At 51.8% G+C, this 18,540-nt stretch overlaps 1 protein-coding gene across 1 annotated transcript; it reads left to right on the forward strand.

The window, feature by feature from the left end:
- The first annotated feature begins 995 nt into the window (after positions 1-995).
- On the forward strand, positions 996-11,163 carry LOC144367014 (opticin-like). The gene is made up of 7 exons (XM_078022204.1): positions 996-1,387; positions 2,653-2,896; positions 3,579-3,714; positions 5,261-5,419; positions 6,330-6,532; positions 9,633-9,728; positions 10,249-11,163. The coding sequence occupies exons 1-7, from the start codon at positions 1,245-1,247 to the stop codon at positions 10,417-10,419; spliced, it is 1,152 nt and encodes a 383-aa protein (XP_077878330.1). The 5' UTR covers positions 996-1,244; the 3' UTR covers positions 10,420-11,163.
- Positions 11,164-18,540: the final 7,377 nt, after the last annotated feature.

The raw sequence follows: 18,540 nt of genomic DNA on the forward strand, positions 1-18,540 counted from the left end.
TGTGGCTCCAGGGTGGGGAAGTGCCAGAGGCACAGGAACGTACATTTCTCAGGTGCCCAGCTTTCTTGGGTTGAGGAAAGGCCCCCTCCCACACCGGCTATGAGGTCTGCCCCTTTACCTGTTAGACCAGGGCAGAGATGAGTTTGCCAAGACCATCTGTTCTGAGCGCTCAGAGACACATGGTCTCAGGGCTCCCTGGGATGAGGTCGAAAAGATGAAATCCTACAAACCAAGGCAAACTCTGGTGTGAGACTCAGGGAATCTAGGTGCTGGGTGTGGCTCTGAGTGATCTTGGGCAAGTCACCGCCCTTCTCTGAGCCTTGGCTTCCTCATCTGTTCCATACAGGGATTAGACTCAGTTGGCCTTGCGGCTAGAATAAAGGATTAGCCAGTGGGAGGGAACAGGGGGCAGAGAACATCAGGGAAGAGCCTGGCAGAATCAGAGAAACATTTTAGCCACACCCACTCACCGCCTGTCTGAGGCACCAAGTAAAGAAGAATTTCTCTTGATAAGAACATCTTTGAGGGGAGGAGGTACTTCCCAGCCAGCCCCAAAGGCTCCTCGTGGGGTCTTCAGTGTTTATGATCAGGAAGTCCTTTCTGGTGTCCAAGCCCAACTCCCATCCTTGGAGTTGTTGGAGGAGACTTCTGGTTCCATGTCCTTTCTTCCTAGAAGTTTTAAAGAATTTTCTGCATCCTCCTCCTGATCATCATCTGTGAACTTTAAGTTGGCTTTCGAATCCTTCCCCACCCCCTCTTCACCATCTCTCTGCATCCCGCAGGCCCAGACCCTCCCGCTGGTGATTTTGTTCAATATGGTTCCTCTCAGGGACTGTGGGTGTTGGGGCTGGTTGGCACTCCTCGGCTCAGCCTCTTTTTATCTTTCGATTCCATCTATGAAGCCAATCTTCATCACTCTTTGGTTGGAGAGGGGAAAAAAAAAAAAAAAACTGGGAAGGCAAGTTCCAGCCCTCCACATACCCTCAACCCAGCCTTCTCAGAAAGTTCAGAATCTGAGGGTGAGGCCCCTTCATTTTAGGGTGGGCACGGCCTGCCCCTCAAAGACCTGGCCTTATCGGGAGGGCGGCCAGAAAGAGAGGGAGCAGACAGTTAAGAGAAAGAGAGGGGGTGGGTGGCAAAGCCGGTGGAGGAAGAGAGAGGAAGAATTTCCTTGATCCAGCAAAGGAATGGAATTGGGGACCCCCTGAGGAAAGAGGAGGGGAAACAGCAGGACATCACAAAGAATGAGAAGTCTGATTGGACCCACGCCTGCCTGCCTGCTTGTCCTCCTGCCCAGCGTCTGCCCCACAGCAGCCACCCTTTCCATCAGAGTCCCTCTGTCTGTACGCTGTAGGGCCTCCATTTGGAACCAAAGGGCATCTAAAGGGTAAGGTTCAAGGTTGGAGGCCTCAGGGCCACAGGTGAGGGGAAAGGGCTGGGGCTGGGCCAGGGAGGACGGAGGGAGTCTAGGCCTCTGGCTGCAGAAGTTGGAGGAGGCTTCTGGTTGGGTAGTGAACTCTGCCTCAGCAGTTTATTTAAAATTCACGTAGTTTGATTTGGAGTAAGGAATGGGAAGTGAGGTGAAATGTGCCCCTCTGCTACTGCTGGGGGCTTAGCCCTTTGCCCAGCTGAAATTGAGGAGGAGGGTCTACTAGAAATGTGTGCAGGGACTTTGGGGAGGGCCGTGTGATCAGTCACACACCTGCTGTGTCTGTGTATCCACTCTCCATGGATGCATCCACGGCCATTCCACACACATCTCTCTGTCCATCTGTACAACATGGGTGAGCTAAATAAATGAACATTCACACTCACGTGACCATCGCACATGGGCATGGTCACCAGTGCGCTCACACATACACAGATGTACAGATATCTAAGGAACTTTCTGGATGTGTCTACTCTCTTACAACACACAAAGAATTCTCTGATTTCTAGAAATAGGTTTGTAAAAAGTTGCCTCTCTCAATCTATTTTATGAACTAACATTCTTTACATTGCATGTCAAATTTTAAGTCCATATCTTCAAACAGATGAGGTGCTCCTGAGAAGGGCCACACCATGTTCATTCTGCCCCTGCCAGAGGCAAATCTAGTGTCAGGAACTTAACAAGGACCCCATACATGTTTGTTGAGTGAATGCATGTTTGAGTGATCTCTAACACACACACACACACACACACACACACACACACACACACAAACTACAAAAGACTCCTTGAGGTTGAGGGTTTCTCTAAATCTAATTTAGTATCTAACTGTTATATTTTGAGTGTGCAGTTAAGGGAGAATATCTACACAGATGCACAAATGCATGCCGGGAGCGCTGGGAGGTGCATGGATAAAGGGCTTTGGTGAGTGAGTCTGTGATGAGGAATCAGGATTATGTGGGTGTCTGCATGTGCTGTATGAGATAACACCAGTGTGGGTGTGTGGAAGAGGTGCTGGGGGTGTCCCCAGTCATAGCCCAGCCTTTAGGGAGCTTGAGCGTGGAGTGAAGGAGCTGAGTAAGCGTGCATGATGAATGGTGGGAAGGGGAGGAAGTTTGCAAGCCATTCCCACCAGGCACAGACAGCCGCTCTTCCTCATGTGCACCCCCCAGGATGGGTGCTATAGTGATTCCACCCAGTTCTCACCCCATTTCCACCCCCAGGCCCCTCATGAGGCTCTCCACGTTGTTCCTGAGCCTGCTGGCCTTGGTGCTGCAGGAGGCAGGGCCGGCTTCTCTCCCAGAGAAGGAACAGAGGAGGAGAGAGGAGCAGAGCCACTATGGGGAAAGCGATCCTTACTCGGAGCTGCATGTGGGGAGCTACATGGTGAGCCCGGATGACTACAGTGAGGTCATTGACCTCAGCAGCTATGAGGAGCTGGCTGACTACGGGGACCAGCTGGCTGAGGTGAGGGACACGAAACTGACCATACCCTGCAAGACCAGGCCCCTGGCCCCTCTCCACCTGCCCCAGATGCAGGCTTCTCAAGCCTCCAACTCTCTGTAAGGGGTATAGGACCCTCCATAGGACATTGTCACCTACATGATATTAAGAAAGAGAACACAAACCTCCAGTCAGAATATTGATAGCAAATTAGAAGGACCCCCCTCACCCCCTTAGAAGTCATGTGTCCCTCCCAGGCTGTCAGGTATGACAGTGTGCCTCATTGAGGTAAGGGTCAGCAAAGTCCTCATATTCTCTCCCAAAAGGAAATATCACCTGCATCTCTTTTCCTAGACTGTCCTCCAGTTTGAAGCTTCTGCTGTGGGTGCTGTGAGCCAGGTCAGCATGGAGGAGCACCTGCTTAGGGAATTGGGGACCCAGGTGCTAGCTCTGCCTTAGCACCGACTGGCTCCCTGATCCGAGTCCCTGCCCTCTCTGGGCCTCAGTTTCCTCATCTATCTAATGAACATGTGGATCTGATACTCTTTAAGGTCCCTTCCTGGCTCACTCTTGGTGCTCTTCCTCCGTCCTCTTTCACAGTGACTCTTTGCAGGTTTGAGATGGGTCACTGAGGTTTCTAAAGCCCAAAGTTAGGTCCTTTGTGGGCAAAATCCAGCCTATGGTATGCTGTGTGCTGTGTCTCCAGGTTAAGGTAACCAGCCTGGCTCCTCCAACCAGGATCAGTCCCACCCAGAGCAAGGTGACTCCAGGGACACCCTTGTCAAACCCCACGATGACCAAGCCTACTCTGCCAGGCCCACTGGGCTCCCCAGCCAGCCATGGTAAGTACACAGTCAAATGGTTATCATATCTGTAGGTCCAAGGCCCGGCAGCCATGACCCAGCACCAGGTGGTACCCAAGTGGAGTGTGGTCAGGAGTAGAAACAGAATGTCAAGGCTGGCACCTAACAGCAGGGAGAGGAGGGGAGATAGCCATTGCGGGGGGCGGGGGGGCTTGGCTTTCCTAGGTGAAGCAACTGCAAGCTTTCCCTGTGCCCCTGCAGAGCCACCCTACCCTAATTAACAGCATCACTCAGGGAGCAACTTGAGTGGTAATTAGATTAGAGACAATTAAAAGCCTGTAGAGAAGAATAAATAACTTCGTGGCTGTCATTGGCATGGGGGCCAATGAAGCAGTCACTGCTTTCAGCCTCACATTCACCTCCTTAGCAGCCCCAGCCCCTCCCCGTTCCCTCCCAAAGCCTTTCTGGAGCCAGGGATGCTGGTGTGGCCAGTGGAGAGGGCTCAGTACGCTGCTGGGGACCAGAAACTGGGGCATCGGAAGGAAGCAGCTCATTCTGGGCCTGCTTGCACTCGGCATCCCTCTTCTCAAGGTATTTGCGCGGGTGCTCCTGGGGGACTGGAGCATCAGCCAAGGCCTTTGGTCAGGATACGTGACCTTGCAGAGCCATAGAAGCTATTAAACCCTTAAGAGACAGTAAAGAGCCTTAGCTGGACCTGCCATTCAAGGCCTTGGGATAAGAAGGGTCCTGGGGCCCCTGCTTTACCAGCCCCGCTGGTCACTGCTGGCAGGGAACTGCTACTTCATCTTGAGGCTGTTACTGCTACCGTAGTGCTTCCCTGAGTCGGGCTAATACTGGCCTCACAGGAATTTCTGTCCTGTGAGAACAACTGACAGAGCCTCCCGTAGGGTCCTGGGCCTGAGCCAATACAGTCTTCCCAACTTTTTAAAGGTGGTCTGAGTTGGAATGGACTGCCTTAGCCGCAGGAGTGCCGGATACAGAGGTGGGGCCATGGACGGGGCCTAGGGGAGGGCTGTTTCCCAGTAGAAAATCGGGGTGCTGCTGCCGTAAGAAGGGGAGATGGATGTGGCACGGGCATTGGCCAGTCCGTCTGGGCCTTACTGTGCTTCTCAGAGCCTCAGAGAACATGTCCAACTGCTCTTCCCAAAGGCAGCTGGCAGACCCAGCAACCAATCCCTGACTGTTCCGCTGAATTCTGGCTTTGTCTCATCTTTACTGTTCCTGTTGAGACCAGAGAGGAGATTTGTGGAAAAAAGGCCACTAGATATCCTAGAAATGCTCACATAGACCCAGGAAAACCTACAAAGGACCAGGGTCTGATGAAAGTACTGAGTAGGAACTAAGGTAAAGCTGATTGATTCTCTTAGGTTGAGGGCTGAGGGACAGGCTGAGAGCCGTCAGTACCATCTGGCTGCATCAGGCCAATTGGTTCTAGACAGCAACCCGCAGGCCATCAAGAGGACACGTGGCTCAGATACTCCCTGGGTCAGGAGCCATGGGCTTCAGAGGCTGAAGGGAGTCTGATCAGGGGGTTTCCCTTCGTTCTGTCTTCCACTTGGGCCAGGCCTGCCCACCTGCCTGGTCTGTGTGTGCCTCGGATCTTCTGTGTACTGTGATGACATTGACCTAGAGAACATTCCTCCTCTTCCCCGGATGACCACCTATCTGTACGCCCGCTTCAACCGCATCAGCCACATCAGGACCAGAGACTTCAAAGGGCTGAGTATGTAATGCCCTGAGAAAAGGGGAGGGGGAGCCACCAGGTTCCTTTCCTTTGCACCTGGCCACATGAACAGTGACCAGACACTGTTCTCCCCCACCTGTGTGAGTCTTTTTAAAAAATATTTTTTAGTTGATGGACCTTTATTTATTTCTATGTGGTGCTAATGATGGGACCCAGGGCCTCACACATGCTAGGCAAGTGCTCTACCCCTGAGCTTCAGCCCCAGCCCACCTGGGTGTTAGTCTTTCCCTTTTAGTTCTGTCTCTCCAGCTGTCAAAGGGAAAGATCCTCCAAGTCCTTCTAATTCCTTTCTTTGAAGAGTTTAAGTGGTAGAAGTGTTCTTCTCATTTTTTTTTTCCATAAACATCTGGGCAGGGAAGGTGGGATGAAGCCAACATTTTCAGTATGTCCCAGCACCTGTAGTTCTGCTGGCCTCTGGACCAGATCATCCTCCACCTACTGATGCTGTTGGCTGCTCTAGGCCTCATGTCCTGCCTAGGATAGGAGACCCGGGCTCCACTTCAGCTTCCATTGCCAATCACCCACAGCCTTTCCAGCCTTGGTGCCCATTGTGAAAAGTGCAGAGGGCTCAGTACGCTGCTGGGGACCAGGTGGGATGGGTCCAGAGATTCCCGGGCTAGTTGGTTCTTGCCTTTCAGAGGTTTCTTCCAGTGGGATCCAAGGTGGGCAACCCAGAATCCAGGGAAAGGTACTGACGAATCCGCAGGCTTTTCCAAGGGGTCCTTTAGACTGTAATTTCTGCTGGTTTGGATCTACTGCAGGGAGAGAGCTGGTTAGAATTCCCTTATCTTGAGAGGGATGGAGCAGGATACCCAGGCACATCCAACAGGGTGCAAGGAAAGATAATGTGTCCCAGTATCTTTCTTTGTTCTCTCTCAATGTCCCTCAGCAAAACTGAAAAGGATTGACCTCACCAGCAACTTCATCTCCTCCATTGACAATGACGCCCTCCGCTTGCTGCCTGCCCTGCAGGATCTGATCCTTCCAGAGAACCAGTTGGTGGCTTTGCCCCTGCTGCCCAGTGGCATCGAGTTCCTGGATGTCCGCTTGAATCGGCTCCGGAGCTCGGGGATACAGCGGGAGGCCTTTAGGGTAAGTCAGGGACTCAGACCACCACATGCCGCCTGCCCCCACCCTCATCATGCGCGGTGCACCCTCCAGGGTGTTCTGAGGTCTAAAAATCCATGATTATTTTTTATCCTTTTCTGTTTGTACTTTGGGTTGGAAGAAATGGATTCTGACTCAAGGAAAGGGAGTTTCATAGCATGCCATCTCAAGAGCCTCCTCGGACACCCAGGACTATCAGGCCTCATGAGCCTGTTACTGGGAATGGGGGGCCAAAACCAGGATCAATGCTAAGAAACCAGGCTCCCTGCTCCTCTGAGGGGCGTGTGTCTCCTGTCTTGGCTTCTTTCTCTGCGTCGGCTCCATTCACCTCTCTGCACACCTGCATCCTCAGCACACTCCCAGGATCTGCTCCCCAAAACGCCAGACCCCACCCCCAAATGCCTTTGGCTTTGGCTTGCAAAGTGCTAACTCTAACCCTAAATCCTAAATATCATCCCCCCCCAAAAAAAAAACCATCAACAAGTAATCCTCTATTATCCAGTTTTCAAGAGAGTCAATCCAATGAGTCCTTGGCTGTCTGTCTGTCTAGTTTTGATGGGAAAGGCTAAATTATAGGATGTGAATATGCCCTCCTGCGATTATTATCAAGAATACAGTAACAATAAATATTGTTAAGGATGTGGGGGAAAAGGTATATTCATACATTGCTGGTGGAACTGTAAACTGGTGCAACCCCTCTGGAAAGCAGTTTGGAGATTTCTTAGAAAACTTGGAATGCAACCACCATTTGACCCAGTTATCCCATCCTTGGCATATAACCAAAGGACTTAAAATCAACATACTATAGTGATGCAGCCACATCAATGTTTGTAGCAGCTGAATTTACAATAGCCAAGCTATGAAATCAACGTAGGTGACCTTCAACAGATAAATGAATAAGCAAAATGTAGTATATACACACAATGGAAAATTACTCGGCCATAAAGAAGAATGAAATTATGGCATTTTCTGATAAATGGTTGGAACTGAAGAATATCATGCTAAGTGAAATAAGCCAGTCCCCAAAATACCAAAGGCCTAATATTCTCTGATACGTGGATACTGACCCACAATAAGGGAAGGTGAGGAGGGGAAGAATAGAAGTTCATTGAATCAGACAAAAGGGAATGAAGAGAAGGGGGTGGCATAGGAATAGGAAAAACAGTAGAATGAATCAGATATAACTGTCTTGTGCTCATATATGAAGGCATGACCAGTGTAACTCCACGCCATGCACAACCACAAGAATGGGAAGTTATACTCCATGTATGTATAACATGTCAAAATATACTCTAGTATCTAAAAACAACAAATTAAAAACATATGCCCCCCTGGGACAGGATTAGGAAGAACAGAGGGTGCGGTTCCACTGAAGAAGTGAAGCACAGTGTGGACAAGGCTGACCCCTGCATGCATACTGGCTGGACATTAGTAATGGCCTTCAAAAGCCCAGTATCTTCTTCATTTCTAAGATTGTCTCACCTAGTGACGCTGTAGCCTTTTCAGTTCATGTAATACGCTCTGTGATGTTCGTACAACGGCAGAATTACCTGATGACACGTGTCCCTGTAGTTCAGCAATCATGACTATGGTGGGCTCTTTTGGCAAACTGTTTAGAAGCATCAAATATCCAGGCACGGTGGTGCTCACTTGTAATTCCAGCAACTCGGGAGGCTGAGACGGGGGGGGGGGGGGGGGGGGGGCCGGGGGGAGCGCAAGTTTGAGACTAACCTAAGTAACTTAGTTAGATCCTGTCTTGAAATACAAAATTCAAAGTGCTGGGGAGGTAGCTCAGAGGTAGAGAAGCTTGGGTTCAACCCTCAGTACAAGGAGAAGGAGAAGAAGAAGAAGGAAGGAAGGAAGGGAGGGAGGGAGGGAGGGAGAGAGGGAAAGGAGAAGAAGAGGAGGAAGAAGAGGAAGAGGAAGAGAAGGAGAAGAAAGGAAGGGAGGAGGAGGAGGAGGAAGAGGAAGAGGAAGAGAAGGAGAAGAAAGAAAGGGAGGAGGAGGAGGAGGAAGAGGAGGAGGAAGGATGAGCAGAAATCAAATAAAGCAGCTGCCATTTTGAAACCGGGTGAAGGCACAGACTTTCCTGTTCTCTCCCCTCTCCCAATCACCTTCCACCCTCAGCCTTCTGGGTGCAGTGCTACTAGCCCTACTTCCGGGAAACCAGAACCCTCCCCTGGGGTGTCCTCAGGCCCCAGTCTTCCCATCTCAAAGTGAAGAGCTGGGGTCTGGTGATCACAGAGCCCCCTGGACTTGATGATCCAAGTCCCAGCCCTGAGACACAGCCTGACCGTCTCGTCTTAGGAGGACTTCTTTGCCTTCAGGGCTGTTCCTTTGTCCAGGGGAAGGCAGGGGCTTTGGAACCAGAGGGACTCATGGGTGAGTCATCTCACCTCTCTGATCTTGTTTCCTTATCTGCAAATTGAGAGTAATAACCCCTACATGCCGCAATGGCCGCAGGATTTAGTAAAACAGCACTTACACAGAGCCCGGGCAGATGACATAGATAGTAGCTGCTCTGTGAACATTAGCTATTATTCTTCCTTGCTCTCTGAGCCCCCAAAGGCTTATCTCATCCCAAATCCTTCTCTGACTTGCCTACCTGATTCTGAAGGTGCTCTCGAGCTCACACACCCTTGGTCTGGGTGTGCCTTGGATTTTCATTCTCTGACATCTCCCGAGCAAGCTCCACACATCTGCACTGGGGGAAAACATCCCATCTGATGGCAGAGAAGTTGAGGCTGAGCTGAAATGTCCCCTGGTCCTTCCTCACCTCTACCTTATCCCTGTCCATCCCCTGCTCCCCATAGCTGTCACTAACAGCCCCTGCCATGCCTCTAGCTGCTTGCACCTCAAAAACAGCAGCACCTGGATAGGTAGAGGTAGTGTAGTGTGCGTAAACTCCTTAAAGGTCGGAGCTTCCCCAACACCACCACCAAAGAGCCCACTACAGAGCACTGCACACAGCAGTAAACCCTGAGTGAATGGAAGGGGGTCACTTGACCCCGGCCACCTCAGGAACCTCCTCTCTGCCAGAGCCCTATGGGCCCACTAGCCTCTCATGCTCTCTGTGTCCCTGCAGGCACTGGAGAAGCTGCAGTTTCTCTACCTGGCAGACAACCAGCTGGACTCTATCCCCTGGCCTTTGCCTCTGAGCCTGCGCTCACTCCACCTGCAGGTGAGGAGCCTCAGCCACAGGGAGGCTGCAGCCAGGGCAGAGGGTGGCCACAGCCAGTGCAAAGGGTGGACAGCAGATAACAGGGCAGGGGGCCCCATAAGGCCTGGGCATCAGAGGTGTGTGGGAAACATGGTCTCGTCTAGATGGTGGTCCATGGCTCCAGTTTGATTTTCTCTGTCTCTTCCTTTGAAAACACTCCCTCTCTTCTACCTCTTCATCTCGTCTCATCCACCTGCTTTTCCTCCTCCCTTTTCCTACCTCCTGTTTCTCTTCTTCTCTTCCCATCACTGCCTCCTTCCTTCCTTCTCCCTCCCATCCTTCACCCCTCTTAATCTCTCCCACCTCTCTCCCTGCTTGAGACTCTCCTCTCACCCCTCGTTGTGTGGTCTGGGCTCTGGTGCCTCGGTTTCCCCAAGTGCACAGGAAGGGCAGGGCTGGTGGGAAGGGCTGGTGGCACCTTGGGTGCTGCCTGGGGCCAGAGCGCCTGGGAGGGTGCTCAGCGGCTGCGCGTTCTTTCCAGAATAACATGATAAAGACCATGCAGACAGACGCCTTCTGTGACCCTGTGGAGCACAGACACACCCGCAGGCCACTGGAAGACATTCGGCTGGACGGGAACCCCATCAACCTGAGCCTGTTCCCCAGCGCCTACTTCTGCCTGCCTCGGCTCCCCATAGGCCGCTTCACCTAGTCTGTCCCTCCCTCTCTTCCAAGTTAGGAGCCCTTGGAGGCACCCAAGGCCACATAGAAAATCACCTGTCTAAACAGGGGTCTTTAGCCCAAGCATTAGAGAGCCTCATGCTCCAGTTGCAAAAATCACCACCTTACTCCCCACCCCACCCCCCACACGCGCTTGCACGCACACACACACTCACACACACATCAGTGTCCTTCAGTAGCCAAATTTGCATTTCTCCCTCCTCTTTCTTTAACACCTTATGGCTGCTGGCTCAGAGAACTGCAGTGTCTGCACAGAGATCTTCTCCATGTTCCCCATCCCTCCCATCCACACCAAATGCCAGGAAACCCATGAAAGAGGAGGAGGAGACAGAGGAGTTCAGCGAAATGCAGCAGAGGATGGAGGGGGAAGAAGAGAGAGGGGGGAAGCAGTCTTGTGCTGGAACCACTCACTAACGAGAAGGCTTGCAAGATTGAATTTTCCAGAATTTTGCAAACCAGTTATTAAACACAGTCATTATGAAAAATTATATTATATAACCTCACAATTAAATGTATCACATCAAAATACATAAATGTAGTAAATATTCAAAACTCACTGCTTCTCAATTGTTTTACTATTAATCCTGAAGTTGTTTGTGTGAGATATCGGTGTGGTGGAGATTTCATACAGTGATGCACTACTGGGCATCTTCTCCCAATTCCTTGTTTGGTGACATCGTGTTCGCTACTTGATGTTGGCCATGGTAAAAGATTTTTAAAATGCTACAGATTGCGGGGTTTTGTTGTTGTTGTTGTTGTTTACTTATTTATTTATTTTTTAAGAGAGTTGGTTGCTCAAGCTTTCCAGAACATCAAAGAAAAGAAAAAATAAAGCCGGTGGCGCATGCCCGCAATCCCAGCAGCTCAGGAGGCTGAGGCAGGAGAATTGTGAGTTCGAAGCCAGCCTCAGCAATTTAGCAAGATCCTAAGCAACTCATCAAGACCCTGTCTCTAAATAAAAAAATAAAAAAGGGCTGGGGATGTGGCTCAGTGGTTAGGCGCCTTGGGGTCCAATTTCCTGTACCAGAGAGAGAGAGAGAGAGAGAGAGAGAGAGAGAGAAATAGCTATTTAAACTATCCATTCCTTACCCCTACACTGCCCTACTTGGGGTGAGGAGGGTTTCTGTGGAATGTTCCTTAATATTTTTTAGTACTGGGGATTGAACCCAGAGGTTCTTTAGCACTGAGTTACATTCCCCATCCCTTTTTATATTTTGTTTTGAGAGAGGGTTCTGCTAAATTGCCTAGGCTAGCCTCAAATTTGTGATCCTCTTGCCTTAGCCTCCCAAGTCTCTGGGAACCTTCCTTAATATCTTGGGACCTACCTGCTTAAATTTGGAGGGAGCCAATCAGAAGATGGAGAGCTGATCCAACTCTTTACCTGGACACCCTCTTGATAGTGCTGACCTTTTCCCAGCCTCACCTGCCAGTCTCGGAGCTTGGCACGACTGGCTGCTTCCTGGCCGCGGTTGTTGCCATCCTTCCCAACCTCCTGCATGTTCAACCACCAGAGGGCAGCCTTGTGCAGAGATAAATAAATAAACAGAGTGATTACTCACCTGCAGCCTTTTGGAGGCTGGGTGGAGCCTGCTGTGTTAGGAGGCTGGGAAGAAGGGAGTCATTGTTTCTTGAATAATAAGTGGTGATGGAGGTTCCCCCCTTTCCCTGCTTCTCACAAGGAGCCACTGGGCAGGGAGGGTGTGATGGATGGTGTTGGGCATCAGGTTTTGGCTGAGGCATAGGGCAGGCATGGTGCAGGCAGTACCTTTACTCACTGGGCAAGGGTTTTATGGAGCACCTACCTGCTGGATGCCAGACACTTTTACATGCTGGTGACAAGATGGTGTGCAGCAGAGACATGCTCTTTTTCCTCACAGAACTTAGACTCTAGCACAGAAGACAGGTATTGAACAAATAATCCCACAACCAACCACACTGTTCAACTCCGGGTCAGTGCTATAAAGGGAAGCTTGCAAGAAGGGGACCAAGTCTAAGGGTCTGGAAGACCTCCTGGCACAATTGACATTAAAGCTGAAAGCAAAGATCAAGTAGGAGTTAGCCAAGCCATGGGTTGCCAAGGCAACCACTCAAGGTCCCAGGTGGTCCTTGAGTCTGGAGGGACAGGTGTTTCTTGTGGCCCACATGGAAAAGAACCCCATTTATCTACCTCCCCCACCCTTGTCTCGCACCTCACCAAGCACTTTGGATCCTCCCAACAACCCTATAAGAAGTTCAGGGATTTATTATTCACATTCTTCAGATGAAGAAATTGAGAACTAGAAAAGGTAAATCACTTCCTGTCAGTGGGAAGTCTTGGAAGTGGTAGGAGATGCCCTTATGCCTTGGCTGAGGGGCACGCCTTCTCTCCTGGAGACTGGAAGGTATAGCACACCTCACCCCATGGGAGGACTAGGCAGGCCTTTTAGACTGTGAGCTCTCGCTGGCTCCCAAGTGTGTGCCTGTAGAATGTGTGTGTGTCTAGCTTTCTCAGTGTTTCTCTCTCTCTCTCTCTCTCTCTCTCTCTCTCTCTCTCTCTCTCTCTCTCTCTCTCTCTCTCTCTCTCTCTCTCGTCCCCTAGTCCTATTCTCTTCCAAGCCCCGTATCTCTTTCACATCCTGCTCTCTCGGATTATGAAAAGGCCTAAGTCAGAACCGCTGAGGGCCTCAAGATTCTAAACTGAAAGAAACCCTCCACTGAGATCTTCCAGAACGGGGGCTCCTGGGTGCGGGAAGCTGTGTGATGCCCGGATGCCCATGGTGAATCTGCACATACAGAAAGTCATCAGCTCCTGCTCTGCTGTAAGGGAAGGGACTAGCAATTCCAGGGCTGGTGGAGTTTGCCGGGCACTGCAGGGAAAACTCTGTGCACCTTGCTTCATTGATCCCGCGAGGAGGACCCTAGACAGCAGGGTGCTTGTCTCCCTGCCGCAGAAGAGGAAACTGCTTGTGAAAGGAAGCAGCCACATTCAAACAGCGAAGAAGCCGCAAGGCTGAAACTCAAACCCAGGTCCATCCGTCAGGTGTCCAAAGTCCTGCTCTTACACCATACCCTGGGGTGGGCGCTGGGTTCAAGTGCGAGTCAAGAAGTCTTCCTGGGCCCTCTGTGCTCTGGGGAGGGCTTCCCCAAAGCCGTGCCTCTGCAGCTGTCCCCTGACGAATCCCCCATTTTTGGCTAGGAAGCTCAAGGAACAGAAAGCATGCCCTTGTTGGCTGTCTCCCTGAAGAAATTCTACACAGAGCATCTGTCCCTCACCCTGGGGAAGGGAGGGGACCAGCTCGCTCCCAGCAGCTGTTACATCTTGGTCTGATGTTAAGGAGGAAGGCTCATATTCCACAGGATGGAGGGAGGGTTGGGCCACAGCAAGGCCGTGGGGAGCCCCTCCCTGTCCAGGGGGATGGGCAGAATGGCGGGGAGGGTGGGGCCGGCCACACTGGGAGAAAATCAGAATGGAGCTGAGGAGGGGACCGCAGGGTCCTGTCAGCCCGGCACACTCCAGCAAGCAGTGGGTTTGCTGAGGATCTCCCTCTTCCAAGAACCAGACTTGCCCAACCTCGTTAATCCAGGTCCCCAGTTTCTCCGCAGCAGAGGGAGAGTAAGTCTGCAATGACGCCCTTGCACCTGCCAGCCCTCAACTCCACAGTCCTCGGTCACCCTGAAGCTCCCAGAGCAAGGCCCAGGGCTGGGGAGGAAATGGAGGGCGGAAGGGCTGCTGGAAGGGTTGGAGCTCAGAGCTTTCCTCGCCCTGACCTCGCCTGGACTTCCTTCCTGCTTCCTCTTCCCTTAGGTCTCCTCCCAGAGAACAGTCATCTCTTTCTCCTGTGCTGCGAATTTGCACTTTAAGAAGCTCTTTTACATATGGGATCCGATTCCATAGTCCTAACTCTGGGAGGGAAGAATTATCATCCCTACTACACGGATAGGAAATGGGAGGCTAAGAGAAAGATGACCAGCAACCCGTGACATGAAAACCAGGTGGGTGGGGTTGGTCACTTCTGGGGCATTCCTACCAGAGAAAAGGGAAACCCCATCTCCAGCGCCTGGAGCCGTGGATTCGCATCCCCTTAAGCACATTTTCTTCTTGTGTTTTGTTTTTGGGTGGATGAGGCAGTGTCTGGCGTGACCCCAGGGCCTAGCGCATGCTAGGCAAGCCCTCCACCTCTCCAGCGCCCGCCTGGAAGCACTTTGAAAAGCAAGCACTGAGAAAGGCATCCCCCAGGCTGGGAAAGCCTGATTTGGTGACCCCAGCTGGATGGGGCCTGCATCCTCAGGGATCTCAGCCTGGAAAACCCCGGGCTCAAGGACACACCACCCCATCTCTCCTCCCCTCACATGCTTGTGTCTGTGGACTTCTGACTTTGTCCAGGAGGGAGGCAGACAGACATGAGGCAACCAGTCGGGCTCTGCCAGTCTAGATCCTCCTTCCTCCAGCCTAACCCCCCCCCCCGCGCCACCCCCAGCTCTACCGCCAGACACCAGCTCAGTGAAGCCTCTTTCTCTCAAGGGCCTCTCTCTCTCTCTCTCAAGGTTGTCTCTGGGCTGGCCTGAAGATTCAGACTCCAGCAGCTCAAGAGCTTCCCTCCTGGCTTGGATGAGAATCTCTGTGTGGCAGGAAGGTGCCTGTTCACTTCACCATGTCTCCTTGTCCCCACGCCCAGCCCTCCAGGGTGACAAAGCATCAGAGGCCTCTCCTTCCCGCCTCACTGCAATGAGGCCAGTCTAGTCCTTCCAGACATGTGGCCCTGGGCAGGAGTGTGCACCCCTCCTGAACATGCACCCCTTGCACGCCTCGCCCTCCTATGCCCCAGACACTGGAGCAAATGGCTTTTCTGCTGCTCCCATGCCACTGGTCCCACTCAGACTCAGGAGGGAGTGGAAGTGCTTTACGCTGTGGCCACCTGCAAAGGGACTGTGAGCAAGAGAATGAGCACTGGAATCAGAGTTCAGACTCCTGAGTTTGACCACCAGGGCCTCTGCCTGCCCATGGGACATGTGTCAAAAATCAGCACCTTTCTGGTAAAGCTTTCTGTTGTTCAAAGCCTATCCAAGCCCCAGGGGTATGGTGCCTGGCCCTACCCTGTTGTATTTCTTGTCTGAGAACAAAGACCAAAGCCTCTCCTACCTACTGTCCTCTGTAGCACAAACCCACCTGCTCAAAGAGATAACTGATGGTGATGGAGAGCAAGACAAGGGATGAGACCTAGGCAAATGGGTCTAGTCCAAGTCCAGATTCTGATCCGAACTCAACAGCACATTGGCCTTCCAGCTGGCTTAGCTGCAGACCTTCCTGCCCCTTCTCTGATCCACACAGAAGAGGGAACAGCCCAGGTTCTCCACACCCATCCTCAGCCATCCTGACACCAGAGGTAATAATACTTGAATGCAGTCGTGGAGAAGGGGACCCTTCCCTCCCGGGGGCCCTATGCCCCAGGACAGGTACCGAGAGCCCAGCACCTGCACAAGCACTGGTGCCCCTCTTGGGGTTCTAAGAAAACCTTCGAGGGGCCTTGCCCTCAGGGATAGGCAATCAGGGAAAGAAGCCTCTGGCCTTGGAGGGTGCTGGGGGCAGAGGAGCCGTGGGGAGGGGTGGGCAGAGAAGAGGTGGGGACCACTGGTGGTTCATGAGGTCCTTGGCTCCTGATAATCCTGACAAACACCAGCCCAGGAAGATGCAAACAGCTGCTCTGCTGGGAATGTTCTGCAAGATAGGAAGCCGTTAAGCAGTTATCCAGATGTTTCAAGTTAAAGCACCCCGCAGAGGAGGAGGAAAAATGTCGTCTTTCCAAACCCAAGTCTTTCAAATCAGCTTGTACTTGGGATGAAATCGCCTTGCCAGGATAGAGCTGGCCCTTTGAAGAGATCCGTCTGAAATTTGGGTTTTTTTTAAAGTCAGTGGATTAGACCTTTGTCCCTACAGAGATTGTAGAAGGTTATAAAGATAGGAAGAGGCAGAAATCCAACATTCCAAAGAACCGGAGAGTCCTTAAGTCCTTTGGTCCATGCCCCTGTGTGCAGGCAGGCCTTTACCAAGTGCAGATGGCAAGGTCCTCTCTGGTTTAAAACAGGGCCAGAAGTTCCAGGATGCAAAAAACTACCCATCACTATTTTTAAGACACTGTGTGCCTTGTGCTAGCCCTTAGCCTTGCATGCACGAGCCTGTTGTATAACCTCCATAGCGGTTTAATGAGATGGGCACTGCCCCAATGTGATAGAGGAACTCAAAGAGGTTAAGTTCTTTGCCCAAGGTCATGCAGCAAGTAAGAGGCAGAACGGAAAGTTCAGGCTAGTGTGTTCGTAAAGCCCTCCAGCCCTCCTGGATTGGAGCTGGGTGTCTGGCATGCGTGCTAAATCCTGTTTCACCTCACACTTCCCATGGGAACTTTGCTCAAAACATTCCCTATAAACATTGTGCAGGCCAGCTCCGTGGCACAGGTCAGGGGCAGACCTGCTACAGAAAACTGACCATAGATGTCCCCTTCTCCACTCCTCTCTAAGGTCCCCCAACTGTTGGCACTGGCCATCTGGATTTCTCCTCCAAGGCTCTCCAGTCTGGGTCTCCCTTCCCACACCCCCTCCCTTCCTATCTATTGTCTCGGAGCCCAACTTCTTGGCTGCTGTACTCCTATTCACCAGCTTCTTTCCACTTCTCTAACCCTGAGCACAATAGACATCTTCCTGCTTATTGGTAAACAGAATCACAGCAGGTCCAGCAGGGCTATTCCAAGCCAGGTTTGGGGTCCCCAAGGAGCCTCTCTTACTGTGGTTTCCCAGTGGGGACATGAACTCTGAGAAGTGGCCCGGCCCATCCCTGCCTCTCTGCTGCCCGTGCCCTCCATCCTCCTGGATTATAGCTCATGGTGAAAATGAATATAGGTCCACACACGATGCTTCTTTCCTACCATGGGGTCCAGGAACTGCCCACTCATGTCTTCACTGGAACGTAGAAGGAGAGGCACAAGTACCGTCAACACCAAGCAAGTCCATACCACCCTACTCCCAGGGCGAGGGCTGGGGCTTAGATGATGTTTTCCCAGTAACTTCTCTGAGGGCCTGCAAACACGCAGGGAAGGAGGAGGTTGCTGAGAAGCAGGAGCAACCAAAACGCAGCAGGCAGCCTCAGTACCCGTGTCTCGGAGGTTACAGGGGATCTGCTAATGCTCCGCCAAGGAGATCCTCTACTTCACATGGAACCTGAGTCTCAGTTTTCTGAGGAGAAACCCATCCACCAAGAGATTTCCAGCGATTCAGACCCTCCAGAGACCTTCCTTGATTCTTTGTACAGTTCTAAGTGCCAAGCACAGGGATGTCATAAATGCAAGCAAGTTCTCCTCCCAGCGGACAACAGAGTAAACAAACAATAACAGATAAACAATAGATTTCAGATAAGGACCCCATGCTAGAAGGGACTGTGGCAGAGACGTGCAGCGGGAACAGAAGGTGCAAAGCCCCGAGCAGAAACAAGTGCTGCAAGTTTGAGAAAGCAAAAGGAGCCCCCCCACCACCCCGTGAGCAGCCAGAATGGGGTTGGGGTGGGTCAGCGAGGCAGGGGGCCCTGAATCTGAAGGTCCCGTAGGATTTTATGGTAAGTGCAGTGGATCCTTCTTGGGAAAACTCAAATGATCTCGGTCCCCTCTCTCCCAGTTAGTCATGCTAAAAACACAGGCAAGAGGGATGGGAGCATGATTCACAAACCGGAGGGTGACAGTGACCAGAGCGAATATAACCTAAATTTAAGGAGGAAGAATCTGTTGCTTGGCTACCAGGCCTGGGGATGGTAATGGGTAGAAATGGGAAGCTGACGTGGAGAAGGGAGAGACCCCAGGGTGTGGGGGAGGCTGAGACCAGGAAACCCTCCTGGGTTCCTGGAGGGAGAGTTTTGGCAGCTTCCAGGAGACGCAGGACTTTGACGGGAGGGTGGCAGGGAGTGTTTTAAGGGAGTCCAGTCTGGTCATCTGCCCTGGGTCACAGTCTCAAAAAGACTCCGGCAGGGGCTTGGCTGCATCTTGGAGCTTCAGAGTCATGTCAGTCCCCTTCGGACAGGTACGAGCAGGAAGGCTTTGCCTAAAAATGAGGGCTAGAGGGGAAGCAGAGGAGG

This window comes from Ictidomys tridecemlineatus, chromosome 10 (assembly GCF_052094955.1).
Source record: "Ictidomys tridecemlineatus isolate mIctTri1 chromosome 10, mIctTri1.hap1, whole genome shotgun sequence".
In the NCBI taxonomy this organism is placed as follows: Eukaryota; Metazoa; Chordata; class Mammalia; order Rodentia; family Sciuridae; genus Ictidomys; species Ictidomys tridecemlineatus.

Excerpts from the sequence above, each read along its gene's own strand:
- LOC144367014 (XM_078022204.1), top strand. The coding sequence starts at position 1,245 with ATGAGAAGTCTGATTGGACCCACGCCTGCCTGCCTGCTTGTCCTCCTG. Across the intron at positions 5,420-6,329 it reads CAGAGACTTCAAAGGGCTGA|CAAAACTGAAAAGGATTGAC; the intron begins GTATGTAATGCC and ends AATGTCCCTCAG. Across the intron at positions 6,533-9,632 it reads TACAGCGGGAGGCCTTTAGG|GCACTGGAGAAGCTGCAGTT; the intron begins GTAAGTCAGGGA and ends GTGTCCCTGCAG.